The sequence below is a fragment of the Sturnira hondurensis genome, unplaced genomic scaffold (genome assembly GCF_014824575.4).
Source record: "Sturnira hondurensis isolate 20B ecotype Veracruz unplaced genomic scaffold, ASM1482457v3 Scaffold0006496, whole genome shotgun sequence".
In the NCBI taxonomy this organism is placed as follows: Eukaryota; Metazoa; Chordata; class Mammalia; order Chiroptera; family Phyllostomidae; genus Sturnira; species Sturnira hondurensis.
This window is the reverse complement of record NW_028079127.1, coordinates 10,787,594-10,808,367: the sequence shown is the minus strand read 5'-3', so window position 1 is coordinate 10,808,367 and position 20,774 is coordinate 10,787,594. Positions and strand designations below refer to the sequence as shown.

Here is a 20,774-nt window from a genome sequence, read left to right as displayed (position 1 = left end):
GAAGCACAAATGAGTGAAGGAAATCCAGTGAAACACTTTGCAACACCGCTGATTGCGGAAGAATAAATAGCACGATGTCTTTGTGGGGCATTTGAAAACTGAGGTGTGCGTGTTTTTACAAATGTGCAAAATTAAAAAGAATGCAGCACACAGGAAAAGGGTGTTAAAACCCATTTGTAAACTTCAAATATTTTAAGTTACATCACAGAATTTTTAAAAGAATAATTTTTTTTCTATTTGAAAGGCAACTGTTAACTCATTCAACACCAAGGAGCACTGTGTAGTGTAGTGTGTCTAGGTTTACTTTGGGTTCTATTTTCCTAAATTAGAAATATCCTTTTAAAGGTTTCATACTCATAATTTGTAATTTACAGAGCTATTTGCAGTTATATTTTTATAGTATTCATTCACCTAAAAAATTAGTTGGTAGTAAATTGTACAGTTTTTGAGTCTATAATCATTTTTTTCCATGCCTGGAATTTCATAAAATGCTTTCAGGGCCCTTTAAAAATAAGTAAATCAACCACGTTTTAAGGAGTAAGCTTGCCTATAAGATATATTTCTTTTTAAAAAATTCCCTGAGTTCAATACAAATGATATAAATGAACAAATAAAGTAAGCCCAAAGTGTGCCCACAAGACTTTAATGACTGTGAGGCTTTAGTGACCTCTGGGAATCATTTCCTCAAACTTCCTCCTCAGGGCCGATCGAGTTACTAAAAGCCACAGTGCAGTCCCAGCTGTGTTCTGCAGGTCAGAATCCAGAACTCCGTAGGTTTTCCTTTAGCTATCACTCCGCTGTCAGACATGAAATCCCCCAGCTTAACAGCATCATAGTCTTGCTTCTGTTCCCAGTCTTTCTCAACATTCATTTGAATGGCAAACGTATCCAATTAACATTAAGCAGTGGGCTCGGCAAAGGATAAAATATATAAAGAAGCAAACTTACCATCAGACACGTTACTATAATAACAAAGATGCTGAGAAATATGACAACAGCATAAAATCCTTCTTTGCTCCAGATCTTGTCTGCTTCATGCTGCCCTTGTAAAACATTTTTCTTTAAAAGCAAAACAGAAAGTCCGGCGTTAAAGGAGAGCTTGAGGAGACTGTTGTTCTTATCAGACACTAAACATATTTTTAGCTTTATTCCACTCAGTGTAGTAGAACACACCTACATTCATGCTGCCAGAACTGCTTCTCAGACTGCTCTGAGACAGGCACTGCTGCCTTTACCCATGAGGAGGTTGTTCCATCTCCTGCCCAGGGGCAAGCGTGCCTGCCTGGCTTATCAGGTCCAAGGCTCCGTACAAGTCCCTTGCAGTCCCTTTGGAAATGACCTGGTTCATAGGTAAGAGAGTTCTGTTCTTTCCCGCGCTGAGGAAATTGTTTCTGAAGCTTTCTTTACTGTTTGGAGTCCTCTCCCACCACCACAAGACCCTGGTCTACGTGCTGTGACACAGCTCTTTTAACTTGAAACAGGTGCCAACAAGACCTCCTGATGCGTCAGGAAACAGAGCAACACTGTTGAGATCTTCCCCTTCTTTCCTCTTTCATTGAACCTTTTAAAAATGCTCTCTTATTTGTCAAAATCTGATTACAATACTGCCTCAGCTACATAAATTGTTACACTATTACATTCTCTTTAAGTATCAGGAAACATCAAAAAGTCCAGAATTACTTGGTAATAAAAGATGAAATAACTATTTTGATTTTTATTTATACTTAACTTTTTGCTCACCACTTTAGGGGTGGAAGGGTGGAAAAGAAGCATGAATAAAATGTGAATGAGTGCCCTAATTTTATTTAACCTATTCTTTGTTTTTTTTTTTAAAAAAAAGATTTTCTACTAAGTGAAGTCTTAGAATGCAATTTGTTTTATGACTCAGTGAAAATTATAGACTTGTAGTTAAAGAAACTTTAACTTGAAATCAAATGGTCCACAATAAGCAAAACATAAAGGCTAAATCGAGCCCCATGTTTGTATGTTGTTGAAGGCTGCAGCCGCCCCCCTCTTTTGTGAGAGTGTGCCTGTCCTTGATTACTGTCTCCAATGAGTAAGAAAGCCTTGAACCACAAAATATTGAATGATGAAAGCCACTTGGAGAAAGGCCCTGGAAAGTAGGAGAGCATTTTGAACACTTCAGTGGCAAATGTAATCACTGGGGTGACTTCAGCCTATACTATGTGGGACAGAAGAACAGCCTAGCTGAGCCTGGTCCACCCAAAGAATTACGAGCAATAAATAGCAATCGTCTCGAAGAAGAAAAAAGAAGGAGGAAGAGGAGGAGGAAGAAAAGGAGGAGAAACAGAGAAAGCAAGCCTTGAATAAAACCTGTCCTTGTGTCTGAACTTAGAAATCATCGCTAATCATTTTTAAGCCTTTAAATACTAATAGAACACACTCACCATTTGTAAATTAGAGAAAAAGGAATAGTTGCCTTGAAAATAATTTCATGAAAACTTTCATCCTGGAACTCAGGTGAGTCTTGGAACAGAGTAAGACAGAACGGAAATGGTCTGTTACCTGAGTTACAATGTGATTGGCAACAATTTGAGGGACCTTTGGCTGTTTAAAACTCTTGTTTCTATCTCCTTTGCTTGTAAAACATTAACTTGCTCACTATGCTATCTTGACTACTTTCTAAGACACAGACAAACTCATGGATATAAGAAATGATTCTGAGATTTATTTTGAAAATATGTAAATTGTAAGTGGATGGAGAATCTGAAGATACGTGCCTCATGAAATGATTAGAGACCAATTATCTTTAAACAAAAGATTTTGTTTATTTATTTTTAGAGAGAGGGGAAAGGAAGGCAAAAGAGAGGGAGAAATACATGGATTTGGATCTGTTGCTTCTTGTACATGCCTGGACCAGGACCAAACCCTCAACCCAGGGTGTCCTCACCAGGAATTGAACCTGTGAACCTTCTCTTTGTGGTATGGTGCTCAACCCTCTAAGCCATATGGGTCAGGGTTAGAAAACAAGTATTTTTCTGGAAAGGAACTCTTGGCTTCAAGTGACAACTCGTCTTTCACTGTTTGATCTCATCTAGATCATATTTTATTCTAGTACGTCCATAAACATAGCTGAAAACTAATAAAACAGAAAATTCTCCAAGAAACCAGGAAATAAAATTTTTTGCAGGCAACTAAATGGCATCTATTACTTGCTCTAAAAGCAAAGTAGTTAAAGTGAAGCCTCCAAGTAGGCAGCATAAACTTGTCAATTTTAAGTATGAGGATCTGAGCTTTACTTAATGTAAAATCTGGATAAAAAGGGGTGGTTAGGTGGGTGGAAAGAGATTTTGTGTTCCTAACCTGATCTGGTTCATTTATTTTTTTTCTTGCCATAGTTCTACACCTCCCGGAATATCAACATGTTCCTTTCAGCTTAAGACAACTGTTTTGTTTCTCTTCTAACCAAAGCAGTGAGGATGGAAGAATTAACCTCCCACCCCCATTCTCCCACTCCCAGTTAGAAAGACACATGTTTTGTACTCCCAGAACTTAGTCACTGTACTTTCTTGGTAAATAGATTTCCTTCTGAGTCATGCTATTCCTGCTGAGCACTACTATATTTGTACAGAGATCTAAAAAACTTGATAAGGGCAGGGTAATAAATGGAAAAGTTTGTAATTAAGATTCCACGAATCAAAAGATTATAATTCACAGGACTCTCCCATCTAACCTTTGCATAAGGTTAAAGTGATGCCTTTTATATTTTTGTCAGAGGACCGAGAGTTCAATAGTTCAGAGACTCCATGGCTGGGCTAAGCCAACACCGCTGTATAATCTTTGCATCTTATTTCCTAGCTGCATCGCTCAGCCTGTTAACTTCATTGTGGTGAAAGTTCTTGGGTTCTGTTTTGTTTTATGATTTAAAATTTGGGCAGTTTCCTGTATCACTGTATCAATTACAATAGCTTCTTTATATACTGTTGACTAATTTAATGTACTGTAGTTTTCCTTTTCTTTTTTTCTTAAATCAGTTCTGATCCCAGAGGGTGGGAGAAATTCCCAAATGCTAAGAGATATGATACAGAGGCTTCAGGAGATATACCTCTTTAGGAGAGATGAAGAACACATCGTAAGAGTGAAGTAGAGATATCATACGTTATGTGGTCCATTAACTGACTTGCGCAGATGAATGAGACGAAGCCTGCAGCCACGCGGTTTTGTGTGGTGGATGCCACACTTCCGCTGTGTGACCTGCAAGTCGGGGGTGATCTGACGTGTTAACCCTGCACCCCCCCAGCACTGTCTGGCCGGGACGGTAATTCCTTACGCTGCTGGCTAATGTTCCTGGTCTGAGGGAACAGTCACCGAACTCCGGGACTAGGGTTTGTGTTTATTTGGTATGATATTTTATCTTTGTAAATATTCCATGGAAGGATCAGTTGACACACTGGCCTATAATTTAGAGAAGGGAACGTCCTCCTTTGCAGCATAAGACCTGCGAAACTGGGGTCCTGTGCCCCTGGACACAGCCACCAAACCCCACATTGTGTGCAATGTGAATGCAGGGCTTACTGCTTCAGTAGACACTTAATTTTAAAGAAACACTTAAAAATAGAAACTAAAATAATAAATTTAATTTTATTGCTCTGAGATTTGACTTATTAAGCAAGAAGTCTAATTTTATCTTTATGAGTATCTTATATAATAAAATAATATTTGTGTCCCCACAATGTCCTAGGTATTGGACATTACCTGTCTTTGCCCTGGGACAGCATTGTCCCAGGCACCCAAGGCTGCACATTGGATCAGGTAGGGCGTGTAGAAGAGACAACCAATCTATGTTTCTCCCTGTCTCTCTCCCAAATCAGCCAACATGTGCTCAGATGAAAATTTAAAATATGTCTTTTTCTCTCCCAAAGTGTGGATTCAAAATGAGAACACATAATGAACAAAAGTAATTCTCTGTTTGGTATTCTTCTTTCTTTCCCAAGAGTTATTTCTGATTTTAAAAAATCGAGCAAATAAAGAAATGGCAACAACAAAAAAACATCTTTCCATGAAAGTAGTTAATACAAGTTTAGGAATAGATGCTTTGAGACATGATTCATAATGTTCTATAATCTTTGTAAAGGATGAAAAACCAAAACAACAATATTCATTTTTTTCTCTTAATAAACATGCTCCCATAGCAGAGCTATAATTTTAGATGAAAACGTGAAAGCAAGGGCTGAGGCCTAAGCCGCCATCACACACTAACCACAGAGATGAATAAAGAAGGGGGGAAGCTCCCAGAACACCGTGCCAGGTGAACCAACTCTGCACAAATGCTTCTGTGCACCACTGTGGACCGCGTGTGCGGGGAGCTGCCCACGGGGGAGCTTTCTCCTGTTTCTGCTGCAGTCAGAGCTTCAGGTCGCAGGGGGACGCTGGGCCCCTTTTTAGAAGCGCCCGAGCCAAAGGCTCACTCAATTCATCTGTTCTTGATAAAATGCTTCTTAGGCCCAATTGAAATACGTTTTAGTCTCATGCAATATAATATTTCCTAAATTTCAGAAGAAAATATTACAGTTTGACCGTCAAATACACTTTCATTGTTAAAGTACAGACCTGGGGTCTTGTGGGCTAATAATTCTGTGATAGGCAGTCAGGCTAAGCTCTTACTTTTCACCGGGCTGGGGTGTGTTGGAGGACCCCCAAATGTGTACTTGATTGTAACACTTTTTTTTTGGTAGGATGAGCTTCTCACAAATCTTCGTGACTCACTAAGCTGCCATATTCCTAAAGCATTCAGAATGGCATTTAAATTCAGAATAAAGAACAGGGAAGAAGGCTTATATCAGTCACAGAAAGCTCACAGGAAGCAGCATAAATTAATCCGATGGTGTTGTTACATTTCAAAGAATCGTCCTGGGTAAAACGTTTGCCAGTCAGTCTGTGAAGGACATGGACCTGTGATGTTTGCTGAAATACGTTTTACTGAGAGGTGGAATAGCCTAAGACTCATGATATCCAGATTTTAAATGCTGCTTCGTACCTCACGTGCATCGTCACCTTGACCGCAGCACTTCATTTCCATGGGTCTTACTTCCGTGCCTATAAGATGCTCACATGTGTTCCCTCAAGGTCTGATTCTGTGGTCGTGTGAATTTAGTTATATGTGTACACGATGACAGTCGTTCTATTGAGTCTCTCAGAGTGGGGTGGAATAGAAATCCCAGAGAAGGGACAGAATTCATCCAGGAGCGAGAATGGCGGGGTTGGTAAGGGAAATTTAAATGGCGCCAAACTCGGCAAACACTAAGAAGAAAACAGCCATGGTTCTTAAGGTTGGGATCCTCAGCAAAAGAAAAGTCACATTTCAACTGAATTCTGAGGTTGTGGGGACAGGTGACTATCTGGTGACCATTTTCTCAATGAAAGCAGGCCGGAGAGGTGAACCTGTGTGGAAGAAAGGTCTGAGTGTGTGCCTGTGTTTGTGACATTTCAGTCTGAAATAAGCAATGGACAAAGATGCCTGAATGGTCTTTCTCCTAGACAGTGTACTGGGCAAGTTAAAATCCATTACACAAATGTTTGAAGAAGAAAGTGTCAAAAATGGAAACTTTGATGTGAAAATGAATTTCCTTAAGGAGTAAACATAGATGAGGTGACAATCAGAGAATCCTGATGCTTAGAGATATTTTCATGATCAAATAGCAAAAATAAACAGCAAAGCCTCTTGAGGCTGGGTTACTGTGGCACACTAACGGTGCGGACTTTCAGATGAAACCTTCCACGCAATGCCATACCTCAGGGGAGACTTCTGTGATTCCAAACTGGGATAAGCTCTGCTGCAAGACATGGATGTTAAGTGAGCGCAGCACTTCCTCAGACGGCAGAGCCTCGGAAACACTTCCTTTTCGGGTTGCGGGAGACACAAAGAGCTCCACGCTGTTCTTCTTTTCCTAGGAAACACAGATTATTTGTCTATGTTAAGAGACATTTTAAACAACTTTGGGAAATATTTTTAGCTTCTTCTAGAAACATTAAAGAAAACCAAAACCCCAGAATCCTAAAAGGCATCTTAGAGATTACATTTAATAGTCATTCTCTGGTACACTTAATAACACCAGCCCAAAGCCTGAAGTCTTCAAATAGCCTTTTTTGAGTAATTGACACCTCAGGACTTATAATTTCACTGGATGCTGGTTTATTTTTCATTCTGTATTATCTTTGAAATGTACTGTTCAGATGTTCCCTGAGTAATTGTGTTTAAATGAGCATTTTAAAATCAAATGAATTAAATAAAACCCGATGCGGTTGTACAATTATGAGACATTTCCGCTTCATGTATTTTTCTTTTAACTCGTATTAATGTGAAGGCCAGAATCACCAAGGAAGGTAACGTTAAGTGAGCTTTGAAGTTGCTTCCCTGATTCTGTTTTTCCCCTAGATTGTCATGTTGGAAAAGTCTACCCCTGGGGAGAAATGCATAGGTTGCACAGTGATATCATGAAACTTTCCTGTCAGTATTATCTCATTGGCTGAGATGGAGACAAAGGGTTTTTTTCTATCACAAATTGTGGACAGGACACATGCTCAGGAAAACACAACACAAAAGTGCCATTGCTACTGATAGATTCTCTTTACAAATTATGCAACGTACTTAGGAAGGGAATTATTGTTAGTCTTTTTGATACAAGTAGTTCTCTCATGCTAGAAAATTTTCTTTTAATGTCATCTATCAGAGGTGCAGTCAGGTATAAAATGGAGTATCAAAATACCACTAGCAATCCAGAAAAGAGAGTGACTCTGTGTTTGCAGGAGACAACAGACAATGACTACGTATAGCAAAATCCTGATGTCAAACATGTTTACAATAATTGAAATAGTTTATGACCTAATAACAACAATAGCAGGAATAAAACTCTTGTTTTTTGCTTTTTTTTGCCTGACACATTCTTATGTACCTTAAATCTGTTATCTCCTCCTATATTCAACACCCCCCGACCCCAGCGCATGGGTGTATTATTCTCTCCATTTAGCAATTGAAGAAACATAAGTAGCTTGCCTAAGGTCATACAGCTGAGACTCGGCCACTCTGGAGAGGGGAGTACAGGTCTGACTGTCTCCAAAGAAAACGCTCTTCACCCTGTGCTCTGCTGCCTCGGGCATCCTCATAACTCAACCCACTATGATAACAACTCTTAGAAACGAGTGTGTATAAATGTCACTAACATTCTTCTGGGGCAGGCGTATCCCTGCCTGGGTGTGGCAAGCCTCCCTTTTATCCCTGCAAAGAGCGATTGTTCTCATTAAATATATACAAATAAATGTAATGTTTAATTAAATGTGTACATATGTATAGAAGTATGCTTAAGATATCTAAGCATATAAAAACTCTAAATCTAGAGCTAAGACATCTATAGTACCCAAAACTTCTTATTTAAGCAAGGTGTGCCTTGCGTACAAAATCTATTTCCCTCTTCTAGGATATTAGGAAATATTGTATTTCCTCTACTCTGGTATTGAGTTGAAAACTTTGGTTTTTAAGTGTATTTAGTGTCCCCAAATAGTTGATTTACAGAATAAAGTCATTATGGGGACTAAAACAACTCACCCATCAACACCCATAAAAATGAAAAAAAAAAAAGCAAATTAAAAAGGAAATTCTTCTCCAGAGCCAGAAATGAAGATGTTAATTCAGTGGAAAGCTGAGCCCAAGCCCGGAGAACAATTTAAGGCAAGGAGGAGGCGCGGTGCTTGCTTGAGTTCCCATTGCAGTGGAGATTAAGAACGATTTCAAACCTGTAAGATGATTCCAAAGTCCCTTTTCACAGGAACCTTAGGTAATTAGCTTTTTATACAGAATCACCTGCTTTGAATTTGCCTTTCTCTGCCTTTGCTCACACCCACCTTCAAGTACAGATGGGCACAAGCAGTTGGATGATATCAAGGTTTCCAAACCTTGAGAAACGACAGAGAAGAAAGGATATGGGAGACTGATTGATTGATAGGTCTAAAGTGGACTCTATGCGTGCCTCATCCCCACCCCACACACCTATCCGAGTTTTCCCTGGGCTTTTCAGGACTATCTATTCTTGCTCTCCATTTGGACCCCTGTTCTCAAGAATTGGTGTTTCTTTATTTTTAATCGAAATCTTCTGCCTGTCCATTCAGCATCCTACACCCTACCGCTATATTTGAATGAGTTTTCATAGATACTGCCTGGGGGCAGGGCTTTAACTGATATAGGAGGTTTCACTATTAGGAAGAATATTTGGGGTGTGGTGCCAGGTTGGAAAGACAAGTATTTTGTGCCCCATTGTTCACACCTACCAGGGTACTAGCCTTGAACTATGAGAGAATTGATAAACTTTCTCTGTAAAGGGCCAGGCAGCAAGTGACTGAACCTTCGCTTGAGCTAAACATTAGAATGGCTCAGTTGCCACTGGAACCCGAAAGCAGCCACTGACAACATGCAAATGACCGTGGGGCTAGGGCCATGGAGCTTCCTCTACTCTGGTATTGAGTTGAAAAGGTATATGCACCCTTTTATCAATTCTCTCATAGTTCAAGGCTAGTACCCTGGTAGGTGTGAATAATGGGGCACAAAATACTTGTCTTACCAACCTGACACCACACCCCAAATATTCTTTCTAATAGTGAAATCTCCCATATCAGTTAAAGCCCCTCAAATACCACCAGCGTGCCAAATCGAGCTCAGGGGCCATAGGACTGTAGCCTGGGTGCCTTTAACTGCTGTTCTTTGTTACTGAATCTTCCAATGCACATCGAAGCCCGCGTCTGAGAACGTGAAATGGAGGCAGCTTACAATGAGGCGGTTGATGTGCACTTGCTGGGGAAGGAGTCCCAGAGCTGCCGCCACCCCCTGGCGGAATATTCGAAGCAAGGTTATATTCAGTTTGTTGACATCCATTTGCAGTGTCTGGAAAATAAAACAAAAAAGAAATTCAAATTATAGGGAAGTGTTTGGGTATTAAGTTCCCAAGCGATGACTGATCATGACAATTTCTGTGACTTGGGTAAATTTTACACTTGGGGTGTTTTGTTGCATTTTTAATAGAGATAACATTATAGGGATGTTTTGTGTGAAGTTTTAAAGGGTGTTAGTTAAAAAGATGGTACATTGTATAATAATGCAGTTTGTCTAGTTATAATCAATAAGGTTTACGTATGATCAATTTACAAAGAATTTCACTGAAATGTGTGTTGGTTTACTTAGCTTTATTTCAAGTCCAGAGGACAGAACGGAACACGTGGCCAAGTGTATTTCCATAATCCACACTGAAGGACAGCTTTAATTTGTGCTCACACACAGTCACAGACAGGAAGATGCTGTGTAAGTTGCACAACACCAGACTTGGTGGTTTCTCTCTATAGTGATCCTGCGCCAATGCAAGGCAAAGAATGAGGTGCAGTAATGTATTTTCAAGCTCTGGTCAAGAAACCAATGGTACTGGTAATTTGGTCTAAGGTTAACAATTCTTATTCAATTGTTTGGGCAAGCACTCTTAATTTTCAAGTTGTTTTAGAAAAAAACGAAATATTTTTAAAATTCCTAAAATATAAATCAAGTTATGAAATTAATCATACAGGTTTAATTTAAGTCATGGGTGCCATTACTACATTTAAATCACAAATAGTTAACTATCTCTTTTCAAAAATGTTTCATAATTATTTGAGATGTTGTATAAGATGGGGAAAACAACTCTTTACACATTTTGAACATATACATACTTGATAATATTTTATTTTTACTCCCCTCACCCATTTCTTCCATCCTCTACCCCCCCGCCCCTCCACTCCTGTCAACCACCCATCTGTTTTCTGTATCTATCTGTGAACTGGGTTTTCTTTTTTAGGCTTCACATAAAAGATCATTTGGTATTTGTCTTTCTCTGACCTATTTCACCTAGCATAATGGATGCCCTTGAAGCCCATCCACATTGGTGCAAATGGCAAGATTTCATCTTTCTTTTGGAGCTGAATGTCATTCCATTGTGTGTGTGTATCACATTTTCTTTATTCTTCCATCGATGGACACTTAGGTTGTTTCCATATCTTGGTTATTTTAAGTAATGCTGCAATGAACTTGGGGGTGCATATACCTTTTCAAGTTAGTTTTTTTCCTTTTCTGTAGATAAATACCTAGAGGTAGATTACTGGATCATATGATAATACTATTTTTAATTTTTTGAAGAACTTTGATATTGTTCTCCATAGTGGTTGCACCAACTTTTTGTATTTTCCCACCAACAGTACTCAGGGTTTCCTTTTCTCCACACCCTCACTTTATCTTTTTGATAATAGCCATTTTATTAAGTGTGAAGTAATATCTCATTGTGGTTTTGATTTGTATTCCCTGATAATTAATAATGTTGAGCATCTTTTCATGTACCTGTTGGCTGACTTTAGAAAAATGACTATTCATATCTCCCACCCATTTTTAAACTGAATTTTTTGTTACTGAGTTGTATGAGTTCTTTGTATTTTGTATATTCTTATCAGATATATGATTTGAAAATATTTTCTCCTATTCAATAGGTTGCCTTTTTATTTTGTTAATGGTTTACTTTGCTGTGCAGATGCCTTTTAGTTCAGTATAGTCCCACTTGCTCATTTTTGGTTTTGTTTCACTTTAACTTTTGGTGTCAGGTTAAAAAAATCATCACTGAGGCCTATGTCAAGGAGTGTACTGAATATGCTTTCTTCTAGGAGTTTTATGCTTTCAGGCCCTACATTCTAGTCTTCAATCCTTTTTAAGTTAATTTTTGCATATAGTGTAAGATAGTAGTCTAGTTTATTTTTTTATACGTGGCTGTCTAGTTTCCCCATCACTATTGAAGAGACTGTCCTTTGCCCATTCCATATTCTTGGCTCCTTTGCCATAAATTTTCTGTGGGTATATTTCTGGGTTCTTTATTCATTTCCATTGACCTATGTGTCTGTTTTTATGCCAATGCCATGCTGTTTTAAATACTATAGCTTTGTAATAGGATTTAGAACCAGTGAGTGTGCTGCCTCTAGCTTTGTTCTTTTTTTTTTTAATCAACATTACTTTGGTCATTTGGGATTTTTTGTGGTTTCATATAATTTTTTAGATTATTTGTTCTATTTCTGTGAAAAATGTTTTTGAAATTTTTATAAAGATTCCATTAAATCTGTAGATTGCTTCAGTTAGTATGGACATTTCAACAATATTCATTTTTCCAATTCATGAGCACAAAATATCTTTCCATTTACTATCTTGTAGTTTTCAGCACACATGTCTTTTACCTCTTTGGTTAAATTTATTCCTTGGTATTTTATTCTTTTTGATGAAGCTGTAAATGGAATTGCATTCTTAATTTCACTTCCTGATAGTTCATTATTAGCATATAGAAATGCAACAAATTTATTTGTATTAATTTTGTATCCTGTAACATTACCTAATCAATTTATTAGTTCTAACAGTTTTTTGATGGCATCTTTAGGGTTTTCTATATGTATATCTATCATGTCACCTGCAAATAGTGACAGTTTTATTTCCACTCCAATTCAGATGCTTTTAATTTCTTTTTCTAGCCTCATTGATCTGGCTAAGACTTCCTTTACTATGTTGAATAAAAGGGGTGAGAGTGAATATCCTTACCTTGTTCCTGATCTTAGAAAAGCTTTCAGCTTTTCACTGTTGAATATGTTAGCTGTGGGCTTGTCATATACGACCTTTATTATGCAGAGATATGTTCCCTCTACACCCTCCTTATTGAGTATTTATCATAAATGAATGTTGAATTTTGTCAAATGCTTTTTCTACATTTATTGATATGATCATATACTTTTTATCATATAATTTTGTTATATGATATGATGTCATATCATATCATAAACTTTTTATCATATAATTTTGTTAATGTGGTATATAATATTGACCAATTTGCAGATATTGAACTATTTTTGCAACTCTGTAATAAATCGCACTTGATCATGGTAAAACATGTTTTAATGCATTTTTTAAAGATTTTATTTATTTATCTTTAGAGGGGAAGGGAAGGAGAAAGGGAGAGAAATATCAATGTATGGTTGCCTCTCATGAGTCCCCTGCTGGGAGCTGGCCTGCAACCCAAGCATGTGCCCTGACTGGGAATTGAACTGTGATCCTTTGATTTGCAGGCCCACACTCAATCCACTGAGCTACACCACCCAGGGCTTTTAATGCATTTTTTAATTCAGTCTGCTAATATTTTGCTGAGGATTTTTGCGCCTGTGTTCATTAGGGATATTCACCTATAATTTTCTTTTCTTGTGACATCCTTTTCTAGTTTTGGTATCAGGGTAATTCTGGCCTTGTAAAGTAAGTTTGGAAGAGTTTCCTACTCTTCTGTCTCTTGGAAGAATTTGAGAAGAATTGGTATTAACTTTCTTTTTTTTTTTTTTTTGAATATTGGGTAGAATTCACCAGTGAAGTCATCTGGTCCTAGACTTTGTTAGGAGGTTTTTGATTATTGACTCAATCACCTTACTATTAATCAGACTGGTCAAATTTTCTATTTCTTCATAATTTGGTATTGGTAAATTGTATGTTTCTAGGAATTTATCCATTTCTTGTAGGCTGTCCGATTTGTTGACATATAATTGTTCATAGTACTCTCTTATGATCCTTTGTATTTTGAGGTATTCATTGTAATAGCTTCTCATTCATTTTTTGATTTTTGTAATAATGCATCTATAAATCTTTATGCATTTCTTATACTTTCATAATGCTTAATTCATAGTAGGTTATCATGTTGGGTGGCTGCATATCGTCTATTCTACAGAATAGACGATACGCACACTTCCATGTACACCCTTCTCTGGTACAGGGATCATCTCACAAGTGCAAACTACTCTATTGCAACAACTCTTAAAGGGCCTTCTCCCGGTTTGGTCTGAAAGGAGAATGATAGTGTTTCAAAATTTTATAGTCTTGTTAGGCAGTAATACATCCTCTATCCATACAGTTGGTACAAAATAAGTGACCGGGAACTGGACCAAATGCTCAGTGCTAGAGGAGTCAGAGGGAGCTGGGGAAGTCAAAACAGGGCTAGTGGTCATCAGTAAAAATGGTGTACCCAGCTGAAGCTCCAGAGCACCTTTCTACCTTGGGATCTTTTAATGCCTTCATGGGGAAGGGGTCCCAGGGCTTGGACATGCTAGAGAGTTGGAACTGTACTCCTTGAAAAAATCCAGAACTCCTTGAAACTGTTCCAGAAAAGGGAACAACCATTCGAAAACTAACCTAACAGTCTAGCTATAAGGTACAACTAGCTTCTGGGGAGAGGGGAAGAGACTTGTGTTGGGATTAGGTAGAAAAGCTACTTAAACACCATCAATAATACTTTTTTAAATTAAAAAAAACTATCTAATGGAAACAATAATTATTCTCTGTACTTTTGTACTTTTCTATAGTCTAAAAATGTTCCCAATATTTAACTACAAAATTTAATTCAGAAAATAAGATGATCCCAATTCAGAAGGATAAGTAGGATTTGAAAATGCAGTCATGAGAAAAACATTATACTTTTAAAAAATATTTTCATTTATTTCTTTTTAGAGAGAGGGGAAGGGAGGGAACTTCTCTCTCCCTTTCTCTCTTTCAGCCAGAAAGACAAGGAGAAAAACAGCAATGTGTGGTTGCCTCTTGCATGTCCCCTACTGGGCACCTGGGCCACAACCCAGGCATGTGCACTGACTGGGAGTTGAATTGGCAACCCTTTGGTTTACAGGCAGGCACTCAATTCACTGAGCCACACCAGCCAGGGCAAAACATTATTTAAATATATATTTTTTCTCTTTTAAGTATATTTTATTGATTATGCTATTACAGTCATCCCATTCCGCCCTTATTCTCTTCCACCCTGTACCCCCTCTCATGTGCATTTCTCCCCTTAGTTCATGTCCATGGGTCATATATATAAGTTCTTTGGCTTCTACATTTCCCATACTATTCTTAGCCTCCCTGTCTATTTTGTACCCACCATTTACGCTTTTTATTCTCTGTACTTTTTTCCCATTCTCCCCTCCACCTCCATCTGATAATCCTTCATATGACCTTCATTTCTGTGATTCTCTTTCTGTTCTAGTTGTTTGCTTAGTTTATTTTTGTTTTTTGTTTTTTTTAAGGTTCAGTTGTTGGTAGTTGTGAGTTTGTTGTTATTTTACTGTTCACAGTTTTGATAATTTTATTTTTCTTAGATTAGTCCCTTTAACATTTCATATAATAAGGGCTTGGTGATGATGAACTCCTTGAATTTGATCTTATCTGAGAAGCACTTTATCTGCCCTTCCATTCTAAATGAAAGCTTTGCTGGATAGAGCATTCTTGGATGTAGGTCTTTGGATTTCATGACTTGGAATACTTCTTTCTAGCCCCTTCTTGCCTGCACGGTTTCTTTTGAGAAATCAGCTCGTAGTCTTATGGGAACTCCTTTGTAGGTCACTGTCTTTTTTTCTCTTACTGCTTCTAGGATTCTCTTCTTCTCTTTAATCTTGGGTAATTTAATTATGATATGCCTTGTTGTGTGTTTCCTTGGGTCCAACTTCTTTGGGACTCTCTGAGCTTCCTGGACTTCCTGGAAGTCTATTTCCTTTACCAGATTGGGGAAGTTTTCCTTCATTTTTTAAAAAAATAGAGGTAAGTTTTCAATTTCCTGCTCTTCCTCTTCTCCTTCTGGAACCCCTATGATTCAGATGTTTGAACATTTTAAGTTGTCCTGGAGGTTCCTAAGCCTCTCCTTATTTTTTTGAATTCTTGTTTTTTCATTAAGTTGTGGTTGAATGTTTTTTTCTTCCTTCTGGTCCAAACTGTTCATGTGAGTCCTGGTTTCCTTCCCATCACTGTTGGTTCCCTGTGCATTTTCCTTTATTTCACTTTTCATAGCCTTCACTTTTTCCTTTTTTTTGCGACCATATTCAACCACTGCTATGAGCATCCTGATTACCTGTGTTTTGAACTCTGCATCTGATAGGCTGGCTGTCTCTTCATTGCTTAGTTGCATTTTTTTTTCTGGAGCTTTGATTTGTTCTTTCATTTGGTCCATATTTTTTGTCTCCATGTGCCTGTTACATTGTAAGGGGTGGAACCTTAGGTACTTGCCAGTGTGGGTCAATCCACTTAGCTATGTTGTGGCACTGTATGTGGGGGAGGGGTCTGAGAGGGAACAGTGCGGCTTGCTCAGCTCTTGGCTGACTTTCAGTCACGTCCTCCACTACCCCCAAGCAAATTGGGCCTTTCTGGTGCAGATTCCCAGGTGAGTGGGTTTGTGTACATTTTAGGTCCCTGTGGGTCTTGCCAACAACATTTCCTGTGAGGCTGGGAGTTTCTCCCACCACCACAATCCCCACAAGTTTTTTCAGCCTGAGGTTTTGAGGCTTAATTTCCCCACAGCAGAACCCTGGTTTATGTGGTCTGTCTTGCTCCCCAGTTGTTCTGCGTGTGTTAGCCACAGGTGAATGTGGGACCACCCAGTCTTCCAGCCACTGCCTTGCCCGGTCCACCAGCTGCTGCCTTGCTGTGAGTCCTCTCCACCTGAGCTGCCGGTCTCCACCCCTTCTACCAGTCTGGATGAATATTTCTTCTTTAACTCCTAGGTTGTCAAACTTCTATACAGTTTAATTTTCTGGCAGTTCTGGTTGTTTTTTGTTTTTAAATTTGCTCTCCTTCTTTTGTGCGAGGAGGCACAGTCTATCTACCTACACCTCCATCTTGGCCGGAAGTCAAAACATTATGTTTGTAAGCCTGCTTTGTGTATCCACCTGGAAAACCCAACAAATTAGAAAAACTCGGTCCACCTGGTGGCTCTAAAAAATAAATGCTCCTTTTACCCAACAGCTGACTTTCAGTTCTGCGCGGTTGTGGAAGCTGCCAATAGACATGAGACACTGTATTGGAGATTGTCTACTGCCCTTCCTTTACCAGGCAAAGATGGTTGCTACTTCCCACAGACCCTGATGAGGATCCATTGACTCCTGGCTCCCCAGCAGTGTTTGTCAGGCAGGGTGAGCAGGCAGGCACGGTCCCTGATCCCCACGGGCAAAATTTGGAGCCAATGGTTTAAGCTGAGACCTGAAAGTCAAGAGGATTCTGTATTCACTTGAGAACTCAATTCTCAGGGCCGTGATTATCTTGAGGCTTGTAACTGTGGAAACAGTATTCGAGTCCTAGTTCCTCAGAGTGAATGATAAAGGGAAATGAAATGGGTACTCATGAATAAAAATTACAAGAAAAGGCAACTGTCCAAAAAGGTAGAGCTTTGCATTTGAAACACAAATTTAGGCTACCTACCTCAAAGGAATGAGTTGAAGTAATTAGCTTAAAACTGCAATCATCTGGTTCATGCATCAAAACATTTGAATAATGTGTCCCAGTTGTTTGCTTGCCTGTGAAAAGCTGGACTGACCGCACAGTGCATGCACATATTCTGACTATTCCCCACGAAACAGTGATGAATTACAGCACAAATGGAAAAACATATATGTTTGAGGGCCTAATAAGTGCCAGACATTATACATGAATGCAATTTAAAAAAAGACCAAATAAGAACTGCATTTCAGAGAAAACAAAAGCATATGATTTGCTGCAGTTAGAGGATGTATGCTTTTGGAGAGAAGCTGGAACCGCACCCCCTCATCCTGTGAAGAGAAGTGGGGGCAACGGGGATGGAACAGAAATTTCCACGGCAAGTGACAGCAGTGTTACAACTTTAAAGTCACCAACCAACAGTAAAAGATGTATTTTTGTCTGAATGTTCAACCCATTTGGCTATTTCTAGCCTATAAAACACAAATGATTTAAGTTTTTAATTTCAAAGGATTAAAATGCTCTTTCTCAATGCAAATGCTAAGCCACTTAACAGTAGTAAATAATTTAAACAGTTACTATCCAAGAACAATTGAATGTTTTATTGGTATTGCACATATATAAACCTACAGAAAAAAATAAATGACATAATAAAAAATTTAAAGACTTAAAACTCCATCTGTATTCAAATTTATAGGGCCTCTGCCTTGTTAAGAGGTTCCGGAGTCGATTCCTTTTACCTGGGCCTAGTCCTTCCCTCACTACTGCTTCCCGCAACAAAGGAAACACCACTTTGTAAAGACTTTCTTTGGTTACCAGAGTGCCCACTAATGTAGGTGAAGCATGAGTGTTAGAGATAAATCAGTCTGATGGGACTGATTACAATGTAGCACTTGAAATTTAGGTACCAGCATTGTGTTTAAATTCTAACTATGTGATTGGCTTTTAGGGTTTTTCTTGTAGTTGTTGTTGTTTGTTTGTTTGTTTGTTTTGGAAGGCTGACAGAATGAGTTTTGCCTGGGAAAGGGGCGGGTTTCAAAATATTAGCCCCCTCTTGATGTTATTAGGCAGCCTGGACTGCCATCCTCAGTAAGAGTCAGGCCACATCTAGTGGCCCCGTTAGAGGGAAGAAGGCCAGATGGCCATCTGGCTTCCTAAAGGGAAGGCCTCAAAGTCCCTGGGAGAAGGCCAGTCTCAATTCCCAATAGACACAGAAGAACTCAGCTTCCTTCAGGACCAACGCCTGTCAGGAGGAATCCACCCACCTCTCTTGTCTTTTTTGCTACCTGGAATCTCTAACTCCATTCTTGGTGGGGAGCCTCCCTTTTCTGGTCAGCAGTTAGACCGACTAGTGATTTCCAGGAATAAAAGCAAAAGTTTCTCTGTTTACATCTTTGAACCTTGTAGAAACCCCTGACCTATGGGAAGCCTCTATACTATCACGAAATCCCTTCTCATAATTCTCCGCATTGTCCTCTGCTTGCTACTACTTACAAACTAATGATTTTCATTTCTGTATTGCACATCCTCACCTTTGTAAGAGTCTTACACCTGTTTCCCTCTACCTGAATGTTCCACTTATACTGCAAACTCAGTATGACCCCAACTGATCCCTTATGACCCCAATATGACCCCTTACATTTTCCCCTCTCCTCATCCACAATCAAATTTACTTCTAATTCTATATTTTATATAGAAGAATAAAGTACCATATTTGGACATCATATTGACTTGACTCTCTTTTCCTTATGCGTCATCCCATCATCATGACACCCAGTTAATTATCAAGTTCTGCCTATTCTGCTTTCTAAACATCCTTTGAATGTTGAGTCCATCTTTTCTTTATATTTCTGCCACCATAGTTCAGGCCACCACCATGTTTGTCTGGACTACAATCTGTAACTCATGCCCCGAAGTGACACCACTGTGATCTGTGTAAGATGCTATCCCACTATTCTGCTTCAAATACTTGGGGGAAACCTCATGTTCTAATGAAAGGTTCTAACTCCTCAATGCCTTCCAGTCTTACCTCCCAGGCCCTTCTGCCATGCACACTGTACTGCAGCTGTACCCACAGCACACTAAACGTGCTGCACCTTTTGTGCATTGTGCCTGCATCTGTAGATCACTGGCTAGAAGAAGAACTTCCTTCTTGGAAACCCAGCTCAAAGTCTTCCCTGAGTTCTCCTTCCCTTCTGTGCTTGCATCTTTCAGCTGTCCAGTAGTACTCTGGGTTAAACTGTAGCTCATTTTTGTTTAAATGTTCATAATAAAAACTTCACATTTCAAAAATATAAGGTTCAGAAAAATATGTAGTAAAAATGAAAGTATACCTGTCCTCTCCTGACCCTTCATTCTAATACCCAGAAATAGCACAGCTATTTCTTATGCATTCTTCCAAATATGTTCTATGTATATATTATATATAAGTAATACGTATATGTTATAGATCATGTATATTACTAGTAAATACAACAGAATTAAACCATACATACTACTTTTTCCTCTTATTAATGTATCTGCATTATCCCCTGTATTTGTAACATAGACTATTGTCAAATATTATATATTAATTCTGATCTAGTAATTCTTTACTCTTAATAGGATACTTGTCTTATTCACTTTTATTACTTTAACTGATATAAATGCATTATATTACTTTATTTTGTGTTACCTTATTTTGTTTGTTTGTGTTTTTACTTCTTTAGTTTTTTTGGGTTTTGCTATATGGCCTTTAGCCTTGTTGTTCTACACTTTTATTCCAATGTCTATATTTAAACTATTAAATATTATATACTATATAAACCTTTATTTCTTACATTATAACTTTAGAAAGTATTTATTAACTTTCTGCTATGAAAATGAGAAAATGTACATCTCTTTCCACCAATTTTCATCATCACCACTCAGTTTAAAATGTTTTTTATTTATTATAAAGGGAGGGGAATGTAGGGAGTAAGAAAAAGGGGAGACAAACATTGATCAGTTGCCTCTTATACATATTTTGACTGAGGACTGGACCCATGATGCAGGCATGGACCCTGACTGGGAAATGAACCAGAGACCTCTTGATTTGCAGGATGATGCCCAACTAATTGTGCTACACCAGCCAGGGCACCACCCAGTTTTAATAATTATACTATTATTTTCTATTATTATGTTTTGTGATATTTGCATTATGTTTTATGCATTTATGTTTTATCCACTCACTAAATTATTTTTTCCTCCTGGACTGCTGGCCAAGATGGAGGTGTAGGTGGAAATACCGTACCTCCTTGCACAACCAAATTTAAGGACAACAAAGATTTAGAAACAAAAATACAACCAAAACAGACAGAAAATTGAACTGTACTGAAGTGTGACAACAACAAACTATTCATACAGACTGGTAAGAGGGGCAGAGTTGGCAGCCAGTGGAGATTGGTCGCAACAGGAAAACACAGTGGTTGCTGGACCGACCCAGGCACACAGGTGGCGGTTGGCAGATCCC

The 20,774-nt window shown here is 38.6% G+C and overlaps 1 protein-coding gene across 1 annotated transcript in view; it reads right to left on the bottom strand.

Moving 5' to 3' along the window:
• The window catches only part of PTPRR (protein tyrosine phosphatase receptor type R), a 252,290-nt gene that overhangs the window by 102,846 nt on the left and 128,670 nt on the right, over positions 1 to 20,774 (bottom strand). Inside the window, 3 exon segments of the mRNA XM_037049448.1 lie at positions 949 to 1,059; positions 6,753 to 6,908; positions 9,779 to 9,892. Coding sequence (XP_036905343.1) covers positions 949 to 1,059; positions 6,753 to 6,908; positions 9,779 to 9,892 — 381 coding nt within the window.